We start from the raw sequence: 12,041 nt of genomic DNA on the forward strand, positions 1-12,041 counted from the left end.
TGAAAGGGAAGAGATGGTGCGGGCTGTTGTAGAAGTAGCACAAACCACAGCCTTGGGCACTACCCCCAGCCTGGGGGAGTTGCTGCTTTCCCTCTTCCTGTCCTTTAGTGTAATACTCAAGTTCCCCACCCAATAAAGTTTTAACAGCTAAAAAGGTAAGTAAATCAGGAAGGCACATAATAACCTTTTTTTTAAAAGCCCTCAATTAGCAAATATTTATTGAGTATCAACTTTGTTCAGGAGCTGTGCAAGGAATGGAAACACAGCTCCTAACCTTACAGCACTTTCATTCCGTGACTCAATCAAGACTGGGTTGGTATGTTGAATGCCTAAAAAACAACTCTGCCCTATCTGTAATTTCAATGGCCAGAACTTGAGAAAGGTGTCTATCAAATGCACCTTTGGAGTCCTCTTCATGTATAAATATTATGTGGGCCCTATAAAAGTTTCTTTTGAATATAAAAGCACATAAAGACAAATGTCTCAAGCTCTTATCCTTCATTCTCTTCTATATCACAGCTCTCCTTCTACCCTACTGCCCCACTGACAGTAGTGTTGTTTCCTCATCCTTTCAATGCATATATGATACACACATCCATCCACCTATTCAGCATAAATTTGTTATCAGGGAAAAATATCAATAGCAAATAATTTCAGCCAAAGGATCTGGAAGCAAATTAGAAATGTTTCCATTTTAGTTATAAAACTGTAAGATTATGAAATAATTAGATCTTATTTTTACATATTTGCATCATAAATTCCTTGTTAACAAGATCAGACGAGATGTTAAGAAAAATGTTGCTATGGAAAATTGAAAATATTCAAAATAGTAACTGTAAAAATTATAATGCTTGAAAAGAGTAATAGCATGTTCGTATAAAAAATATCTAGACCTCATTTCATACTATCTTCCCCCTCATTTTACAGATTAGAACCAGCTCAGAGTGTTTATGTGACTCCCTCCAGGTTACCCAGTCAATTCACATTAATAATTTTGCATTAGATCATAGTCTTGATTTGACTGGTTTCCAGTATTAGTTCTCAGTTTTCATTAGTGTATGCTGAGTTCATACCTTTTTTTTTTTTTTTTTTTTTAAAGTAGGCTGCACCCCCGACATGGGACTTGAACTCATGGCCCTGAGATTAAGAGTTGTATGCTCTACTGGTTGAGTCAGCTAGGTGCTCTTGAGCTCATTCCCCTTTTGAAAAATTTTCCCTTATTATAAAAGAAATTAAGTTTATTATAGAAAAAGCCCCATGAAACACATATGGGTAAAAAGAATATAAAAGCCACTCAATTAATACTTTATATTTTGAATCTTCTTAATTTTATTCTCACTGCAAAGACTTATTTTGAGGTACTGGAGAAATTTTACTGTTAATTATATACTGGTTGCAGTCTGGATATCAGAATCAGGTTACCAGCCAAAGTTAGAAATGCAGGAGGTTAGAATCAGAAGGAACAGTTCACTGCTTGGAACAGAGAAGGGTCAGAAAAGCAGCTCAGAGGGTGTACAGGCTTTAAGTATTTGGCTGTGTCTTGTGATTTTTCATCTGACCTTACTTATCCCATCAACATCTATGTATTCAGTCTGCTCTCTTCTGATAGATTATAATATAACAGACATATCATATTGTCTGCCATCACCTTAGCCCAGTTTCTGAGCTATGGTCCTTTGGAATAAATAGCTCTAGGCAGCTTATTTGGTACCATGGGATTCCTGTTCACTAATAAGAGTGGCCATTCAGTGGCCTGGCTAATAACCTTAACAACTCTTGCTACAAAGGCATATCACCTAACAAAAACAAGCTGCACCAATTGGATTCCTGTGTTTGGAAAATACACAGAGAACTAGGTTAAAAGAGAGTCGATGTGGGAAGGAAGCATGTCTCAAGACAAGGGGCCAGGAGCAAATTAATGAGGAAGTGGAAACTGTGAGTAAGCAGAAACTGGGAGAGAAACAAAGAGAAGCTGGTGTACCACCAGAGGAAAAGATCCCAGGACACAGCTGTGGAAACCCGGAAATCCGTATAGCTGTCTTGTTTCCTGGCTGGTCAATCTAGGCTTCCTGTTTTCTCTCTCCTGTCAGCTCAGTCTCCATTACCACCACATGGATCCTTACAATAATTATCCCTTATTCCATCTAAATTGTAACTCACTGTCATTTTTTTAAAAAAGGATGTTGAACCATGTAGTCACCAAGCAATCTCTCATATCACGTTGCTTTCCAGTGGCATTATCCAAATGTATAATGAAGTAGCTTAGATCAGACGCTCCCATACTTGACTGATTATTATAATCATTTTGGAAGCTTTAAAAAACTAAAATTTGGGGTGCCTGGGTGGCTCAGTGGGTTAAACCTCTGCCTTCGGCTCGGGTCATGATCCTGGAGTCCTGGGATCGAGTTCCTGAATTGGGGGTCTCTGGCTAAGCGGGGAACTACTTCTCCCTCTCTCTCTCTCTGTGATCTCTCTCTGTCAAATAAATAAATAAAATCTTTAAAAAAAAAAACCCAAAACAAACAAACAAAAAAACCCCTAAAATTCTGGGGACTCACCAAATCAGAGTATCATAAAGAAAATCTGTATGGTTTTGAGTCTCTGTTCAAATTGTAAAAATTATGTTTCTTCTGGGAAATTAATGCAAGGATGGGAAGCCATGTTAAAGTGTAGTATATATATTTTTAATTTTATTTATTTACTTGACAGAGATCACAAGTAGGCAGAGAGGCAGGCAGATAGAGAGAGAGGTGGAAGCAGGCTCCCTGCTGAGCAGAGAGCCCGATGCGGGGCTCGATCCCAGAACCCTTGGATCATGACCTGAGCTGAAGGCAGAGGCTTTAACCCACTGAGCCACCCAGGTGCCCCTAAAGTGTAATATTTAATACTGCTACTATTTTCATTCTGTTGCCTTTTAATTTTTATTCATAAAAATGATATTAAAAATTATGCATCAAAATTAAAACATCATTTTCAGTATTTTCTTTTTTAATCTAAATTTTTCTGATTTAGTTTTTTGAGTGATTCCTATATATGTACATGTCTATCTAAAAATGTATTTGTTTGGGGCGCCTGGGTGGCTCAGTGGGTTAAGCCACTGCCTTTGGCTCAGGTCATGATCTCGGGTCCTGGGATGGAGTCCCACGTCGGGCTCTCTGCTCAGCAGGGAGCCTGCTTCCCTCTATCTCTCTCTCTGCCTGCCTCTCCGTCTACTTGTGATCTCTCTCTGTCAAATAAATAAATAAAATCTTAAAAAAAAAAAAATAAAAATGTATTTGTTTATGCTAATATAATTTTAATATTATATTAAATATTAATTGTATGCTAATAATATTGATTTTATGCTAATATGATTGGTTCTATACTTATGAAGAACCTCTTAGAACAAAGTATACTAATTACCAATAAGAAGGGGACGGAGATATTTTGCATGTCTTTTTATTCTTAGATAAGTTGAAAAATTATACAAAATGTCCCTCTGATTCCCCTACAAGTAGTCCTGAAGATAAGAGGAAGTAAATGCTAGATTAAGACTCATTTCTGGGCTAGTCCATTATGTTAACTAAAAACCAACTATCAGTTGTAAGGTAGGTAATACATACATTCAGGAAAGGGATTAATATAGATCTCTCAAGACCTTTAAATAAAACTGAAAATTAGTTTAAAACCAACATGAATAAGACGTAAGAAACATAAGTAAAATATATTTATGAAAATCAGAGATATTAAAATTCTAAGTTAATTTTGGTTGTACTTACAAAGAGTGTTGGTTTGGGTATAAATATATTGTCTTCGTGTCCTCTAGGCACATTTAAAGTCTTTGACTTATGATTCTCTGTCATATTTTTTGCATCTGTTTTAGTAAGAAGTAACTGGTCCTCAGAATGCTTACTACGCATATTGGTGACAATCTGTTTCATTACTGCCAATTCCTGTTGATAGACGAAAACAGAAGATAATGGCAAGTATGATTTTAGCAAGCAGACTAAAAATTATGGATGTTAAAAAACATTTATTTTTATTCTTGAAGTAGAAGAAACATTTGAAGCAATCACTATATGAATGAGGAAAGCTGTGAAACTAACAACATGTCAATGTACAGTGATGCACATAATTATCGATTCATATCATTAGTATTTTTAGGATGGTAAGTGATAAATATATCATTCCACGCTCTAGTGGGTCCCTGATTTTTCTGCATATTGGGATCACCTGTGGCACTTCAAAAACTGCTGATGTCTGTGTCCCACCGGCAGAGATTGTGAGTAATTGGACAGGGAGGTGGCCTTGGCTTTGGCATTTTCTAAAGCTCTCCAAGTGATTCTAACAGACAAACCTGAGAACCACTGGCACAGCTACTTTCCACCGAGCTTTTCTATACCGGGTTTGTTGAACAGATGATTTAGGCACTTAATTTTCTCTCTTCTACTTCTTCAACGATCTTATTCCCTTTTGAAGTCTTATAAGAAGATGATAGGGAAGAAGAGTCCAAAACATTTCTTCTTGCCTACTAATCACCAGCTCAAACCTTAAGTTTAATACAATTTCAGGATTTCTTTAATCATGCCATTCCCTATTTTTTTACAAATGAAAACTAGACTTGGCTTTAGCAGTTGCTGTTTGAACTAAGAGTTAATTATGTTGAACTTGTTAAAGAGCTCCGATCACAATTTTCAGGCATTTACTCTTCTAAGTCTGTTTTGTCTTTTATTTCTCCCCACAGTCAAACCTTCTAACACTAATTAGTTGATATTTGTGATTAATTGCTAAATTCGTTCAATCAAATAGAAGCATATGAAGAGAGGACAGACTAAACTATCTCCTTTACCTTAGTATTTGTAGAATAGTGGTGGGCTATGTTGCAAGTCATTTTTTCCCATTATTTTATTTCATTTTCATGCCAAGACACCAAAGCTACGGTGACAGATAGATGTTCTGCTCCCTTCTACTAATCTGTTTATAGACATCAGCTCTGGCTCAGAGCAAGTTCCTACAGGCCTTCCCCCCGCCCCTCCCCCCGCGGCTGTCATTAGTTCTATTTAGAACCATCTAGCTTGAGTGGGTATTTTAAAACAGAGCTGTTGAGTTCAAGCCACCAAGCCTTAATAAATCTTAGGGCAAATAGAGTAGCTGGGAGAAATGGTGCTGGAATCCGTCTTCTCCCTTCTGAAGTCCTGGGGTTGACTGGGCCGCTGCACGTGAGAATGTGGACCTCTTCAGACACGGCCAATCTGACAGAATAGCATCTGAGCCTTTTGAGGGATCTTTTGGCTTTCAAGATTGTGTTATTTCATGTATGTGGTCTCCATAGTGAAGTCCATGATCACCGACTTGAGGCAAACATGGCTGGTATTCTGGCAGACTTCAGCTCCCGTTCTACTAACTGTTTAAGTCGAAGGGGAAGGAGAGATGATGGTCTCTCAGGCTATTGACAAAAAGTTTTTCTATCTTAATGAACCTATGTTTACTTGCCGTAAGTTTTGTATCTTGGCATGAAGATAAAATAATAGGAAAAAATGACCTTTAACACAACATACTGCTTATCTACAGATCAGTAAGGTAAAGGGCATTGTCTGTGCTGGGGAAGGGGACAGGTGCGGCAATGAGGATGAGGAGGGAGAACGGGCAGGAGGTGCAGGGACATTAGGCAGGCAGAGGCCTTTGGCTCCTGAGTGCCCGGGAGGAGGCCGGCATTGCGTCTCTCTTTGCCTTCCTTCTCCTGCCGGTAGAGGAGGAGTTACAGGAAACAGCTCATTCCTGATGCTGGTCAGGAGACAGAAGAGAAATTCACAAGTCTTTGCTTCATCCAGACTAGGATCCCCTCAATTTAGGGTGTGGTCACAGTCTGTTCTCGTTCTTCTGGCTGCATTAGACAATGTTAGCACGGTTTCTGAAATGCAGGTAAGGAATACTGTACAAACAACACAGTTCTATAAAATGCCTACTAAAAAAAATATAGCTACGATGGATCCCAAAACAACATGTAGGAATTTTTTTTCAGTTTTATTATGTTTGGTCACATAAATGATCCATTCCTTTTTTATCAGTGGTAAATCTAGGCAAAGAAAATTCCACTTTAACATCAGAGAGTATCCACAATACCATCATGTACTAAACACACAGAAAGCCAAGCACATGTACTGGAAATATTTTAGCATTAGGTTAGAAGTCAAAGACACATCTATTCCTGACTGTTACTCACTGTGTAAACTTAGGCAATCTACTCTGGTTCAATGAGCTTCAGTTTCCTAATTGATAAAATGTATGCTTGTGTTACCTTTTTGGATAAGCCAGTGTGATAAGCGAGTATGTTTATTTTGCATTTCTTCTATTGTGAGGTTGAGCAGCTTTTCATATATTTAAGGGTATTTGATATTCTTGGCCCATTTTTCTCCTGGCTGATGGTCATTTTCTTACACATTTCAAGGAGCGCTTTGTGTTAGAGATCTGACCCTTTGTAAAATTAGTGGCAGTCTCCCCTGCCCCCTCTACCTGTTTATCTTTTATCTATGTTCATGATTTATTTATTATTATTATTATTATTTTTGGCTATGCTGAACTTTCTGATTCTGATGTGGCTGAAGATCTTAATCTCTCATTTTACAGCCTTCTCTGTGTCTTCTTCATTTTCCTCCAGTTACATTTATGCTTTCTTTTTCTTTTCCTTTTCAAATGTTTAGACCTCTGATCTGTCTAAAGTTTATCCTGGCTTAATGAAGGGTGTGGATTCGACATCTTTCCCCCATAACTATTCTGTGATAACATTATGTACTCACCTATTTCAGATGCTTATCTTTATCGTACACTAAACTTCCATAAGTAGATGATTTATTTCTGGACTTTTCAACTCAATTCCAATAGTCTGTCAGTTCATGCACCCTGTCACACTGTTATGTTTAATGATTTGCATACATTTTAATTCTATCCTTAGAGACAGGGGTGGACTTAGGTTAAATTAAAAGAAAAACTTAGAACTGACTTTTATGATACTGAGTCTTTCTAACCATGACAATATTTTAATAGATCTTTCACTGACATTCTGGGCATAAATTGTCATGTCCTTAATGGTAATAGTATTACAAATAAATGGTTGTAATTATGAGATTTCAATCCTCAGACGGACAAAAATAAATAAACCAACATTAACATATATGAGCTAGAAAACTTACTTTTACTACAAAACAGAATCGTTTGGTCAGATGAAGTCACCTTGAAATCTTCTGGTTTGTTCCTATCTGGTTTGGGTTTTACCATGTTCTTGTCTGGCTCCTGATGGTGGCTCCATCTCCTATTTAAGATTCTGCTCTGATTGTTTGGACTTGACTTTTGCATTTCATTTCCCTTGCTTTTTTTTTTTTTTTTTTTTTTTTAAAGATTTTATTCATTTATTTGTCAGAGAGAGAGAGAGCACAAGCAGGCAGAGTGGCAGGCAGAGGCAGAGAGAGAAGCAGGCTCCCTGCTGGACAAGGAGCCCGATGCGGGACTTGATCCCAGGATGCTGGGATCATGACCTGAGCCCAAGGCAGCAGCTTAACCTTAAGACTGAGCAACCCAGGCATCCCATTTCCCTAGCTTTTGATTCTGCTTTTCCATGTCCTTAAACCATCCTTTTCTGATTGGTCAGTAGAGTTATTTGTCCTCGTATTTAATGACTTACAAATAATGTTCACTGCAGAGCAGAGAGTGTGATTAGATGCACAAGAAAGGATCCTCTGATGTTTGAAGGAGAATATTTCAGTATCATGTTCAATTGAATTCTTTTTCTTACACTGCATCTATTGCTCAAAATCATGCCCTTTACTTAGGTTCCTATTTGTACTCTGATTTTCTTACAGAGATTTCCCTCCTCCTTAGAGTTCTGCCTTTTTTTCTCTCATTGATGGAAATAATATATGCCTTTTCCCATATTACCTAAGATTAGCTTCTTAATCATGCTATTTATTAGCTGCGTTCAATTTTGTAGACTGTTTTTAAGACTGATGCACAGTCATTATTGTGAATTTCTTTTTATTACTTTATTTCTTATCTATCTTGGTAAGTTCCATCATTTCTGAGAGGGTATTGTGAAAGAAAGTATTGTGCTTTCCTTCAGGACTTTGATGGTATTATTCATTGTTTCCTAAGTCAAATTTCCGAGAACTATGGTGCCAAGCTGATTATTTCTTTGCAGGTATTTTTTTTTCTTTCTGTGATCTACATTGTTTACCTTTTCTGCATTAGTTTCCATCTTTTTACCTTTTTCTAAGTTTTAGGAGAGTTTGTTGACCTTTCCTCACATCGTTCTCCTGACGTTTTTACTTATAATAATTTCATGATTTGTATTTTAGCTATTTCTGAAAATAAAATATCACCAATTTTTTTTGCTTGCTATTTCTCATTTTACGGAAATACTACTTTTCAAATTTTCCTGAAAAAATGAATTATAATATCTTGTAAATTCTTTTCTGCTATGGAATTTTGTTTTTGTTTTCTTTGGAGAACAGGATCAGTTTCTTTGTTGTGATTTTTGTGCTAATTATTCCTTTTCTTGCAGTTTCTGACAGTCTTTGGTGTGTGTTCCAAATTACGAACAAAGAACCAGATTAAAAGTTTTCTTTCTGTTTTTCATTTCATTCATGGGAACAACTGAGTCTTCCCTCTGCATATGTGGATGAGAAAATCTGTTTAATAGGCTTCATTGTATTGCTCATGCAACAAGCAGGCTCTCTTCTCCAAAATGACAGAATGGGGAGTTCCCTAATCTGGAGCCCTTTATTCTGGCTGTGTTAGCCTAATCTTGGCAAATGCTCTGTTAATTTCTCAAAATAGTTTTTAAAATTCCCATTTTTAAAAATTATACAAGCAATACTTATTCATTGTAAAATTCACATGCTGTAAAAGTGACATGCCCCAATTCTCTTTCCCTTTAGCTACTAGTTTGAGAATTTTACAGACTGTTTATATACAGAGTCTGATTTATAATATTAGTCATTAATTCTGGCACTTTTATGCTGATTCTCAAAAAACTAATAGTATATATGTCATAATCCAGTATATCAAATACATAAAAAAAATTACAATGACTTCAAGAATGAATGAACCATTCATTAAAATTAACAGCTCTAGCACTGCATCTGGCTATACAATGGAGACTTAGGATACAACTGAAATAAAATGAAATAATAAAAACCACATTGCTGTAAAATAATTACTATTCGGAATAGGAAGAATTAAGGGCCAAGTTCTTACGAAACTTGATGAGGAGGAGAAGGTGATGAGGAGGATGAGGATGAGGATGGGGACAACGGTTACTGCATAAATAATCTCTATAAGAGAGAGGCTGCTGTCTTGACTCCCAAGCACATAGCTCAGCCATTTAATATAAACTCGCGGTGGTGTATTAAAACAGCTCAACTGCCGAGCAGCTGCGTAACAGTACAGCAGAGCTGATGCCAATAAGTTGCTGAAAGTTGTAAACTCGGCAAAGATGTTGGCAAGGGGACACACAGATGGCATTTCTTGATGAAAATAGCTCTGACAAGTATAATGCAAAGTATGTGCTCCACTGGAGGTCAAATGTAATGTTTTTACATAGAAATAACAACGTATCATGGCTAACAAGTCAGAGAATTCTGTGCATCTTTCCCACTTGAGGTAAACAGGAGGTAAAAACCTCCTTGTTTTAAACCAAGTGCATACATATTTTGGATATTTAAACCTCATCAGAAGGGCTATTTAAAAAACATTCTATTATGGAAACTTTCCAATATACAAAGAATAGATGAAGCTCTCAGTTCTACAGCCCCACAGGAACAATGATGAACGTTTTGCCAATATTGTTTTTTAAAACAGCTTTAGTGAGATATAATTCACGACCACACGGTCATCCATTTAAACTGTATAATGCAATGGTTTTTAGTATATTCATGGATATGTGCACATTAGCAAAGTCAATTTTAAAACTTTATTACCTCAGAAAGAAACCGGGATTCCTTTAGAAATTACTCCTCGATCCCACCTTCCTCTCGACTTCCCAGCCTGAAGCAACCACTAATCTATTCTCTCCCTCCTTAGACTTCCCTGTTCCCGACATCTCATATGAACAGAATCATGATGTATGTAGTCTTTTGTTACTGACTTCTTTAACTTAGCATAATGTTTTCAAGGTTTATCCATGTTATAACATATATCAGCATCTCATTTCTTTTTATGGCCAAATAATATTCTACTGTATGGTTATACCATATTTTGTTTATTCATTCATCAGCTGATAGACATCTGGGTTGTTTCCACTTCTTGGCTGTTGTGAATAATGCTTTCATAAACATTCATGCACAAGCTTTGTGTGTGTGTGTGTATGTGTGTGTGTGTGTGTGTATGCTCATGTTTCATTTCTTTTGGGTATATACCTAGGAGTGGATTGCTGGGTCATATGGTAACTCTGTGTTTAGTTGTTTGTAGCACTGCCAGACTGTTCTGCCAACAATGTTTTATCTGTTTCTTTACCAGTTTTTCTGAAATATTTCAAAGCAGATTACAGACCTCCTGATCATTTCACTTACAAACACTTTAGTAGAGATTTTTAATACATGATTTTTGAGGAAGTTAAAATATACTTTGAATGTCAATGCTACTACACCCTATGTATGGCAGAACTGTTGGAGAATAGCCTCAGTAACTACAACTGCCAACTCCTATTTTCCAGCCCCTCCCTCAGTCTTCCTGTCTAAACACTTGTTTCATTTGTAGGCTAACCTTTCCCTGGGTTTGTTCCTTTGCCTCAAGGTGAGAATATAAAGTTTTTAGGTTTGGAGAGAGAAAGAGTGAGGAAAAGAGCTAACGTTCACTGAGTATCTACTATGTGCTAAGCTTTGTGTTATGTATCTTATATGCTAATTTAATCCTCTTCTGGGGTGCCTGGGTGGTGCAGCTAGTTGGGTGTCTGACTCTTAGTTTCAGGGTCATGAGATAAAGCCTCATGTTGCTGTCAGCTGCTTAAAGCCCTCTCTCTCTCTGCCCCTCTCGTCCCCTGCACGCTCTCTCTCAAATAAACCTTTAAAAAAATAGTAATTTAATCCTCTTCTAAATACCAAAAGGTAAATATTACTTTAATTTCGAAGATGAAAAATAAGCTTAGAAGGTTATAAGAAATGTAGCCAAGTCCATTAGTTACTAAAAAGTGAAACCCGTTTTTAAATGTAGATCATTCTGTGTTCAAAGCTGTCATTATTTATAAAATAGTTCATCTATCTTCTGTCAAAGGTTCTGATACACACACACAATTTCAGGTTTGGAAGGGATCTTCAAGATATTTAACTAGGCCTCTATACAAAACAAAACAAAACAACAATAACAACAACAAAAAACCAGAGCAAAACAAAATAAAACATGTCTCCTTATAATTTCTATTTCTACTCTTAGGCTTTAATTCCAGCCTTTGGAGACATGTATAACAAGTCTATTACTGCCTCCTTCCATGCTTGCTTTGAATTTCTTACATCTCTCTAAATCATTTCTTCTGTAAACATCCCCAGTTCATTCATTCCTTTTATGACTGAAAAGAATTCTTGAGTTCTTTCACCATCCTGATGGTTTTTCTCACATTACCTTCTAGTATCGGAAAGTTTGGAACCTAGAACAGAACAGAGAAGTCTTGGCCAGAGCAGAGCAGAGTAAGACTAGCTACTCCTTATTCTAATGCACGGAAGATGACATTCACGTTTTTGGAACCCTACCTTATCCACAATTGAAAGCTTAGCGAGAGCTCTAGTATATACATGAAAGAGAGACAACTGTGCTGTCATAGCCTAAGGGACATAACTAGTCACCTGGTACATTCTTTCCTGAACTTGGATATAATCTTAAGGTCATGCTCAACAGTGATCTAAGTACAGAAAGAGGCTAGTATTAACACAATAAAGTAGGCCCCTGAGTTGAAATCACTGCCGTGGTTGACAAAACAGAAGTGTGGGCCCTTTGATTCTGTTCTGATTGGCTTGTACACACCCTTTACGTAGTCTGATTGCTGGATAGTGTATCTTGGAATTCTGACTGCTCTGCCT

The 12,041-nt window shown here is 37.0% G+C and overlaps 1 protein-coding gene across 1 annotated transcript in view; it reads right to left on the reverse strand.

Moving 5' to 3' along the window:
* The window catches only part of PIBF1 (progesterone immunomodulatory binding factor 1), a 196,281-nt gene that overhangs the window by 4,795 nt on the left and 179,445 nt on the right, over window positions 1–12,041 (reverse strand). The window contains exon 17 of the mRNA XM_059144436.1: window positions 3,759–3,932. Within this exon, the coding sequence (XP_059000419.1) occupies window positions 3,759–3,932 (174 nt within the window). The remainder of the gene's footprint in view (window positions 1–3,758; window positions 3,933–12,041) is intronic.

The sequence above is a fragment of the Mustela lutreola genome, chromosome 13, assembly GCF_030435805.1.
Source record: "Mustela lutreola isolate mMusLut2 chromosome 13, mMusLut2.pri, whole genome shotgun sequence".
In the NCBI taxonomy this organism is placed as follows: domain Eukaryota; kingdom Metazoa; phylum Chordata; class Mammalia; order Carnivora; family Mustelidae; genus Mustela; species Mustela lutreola.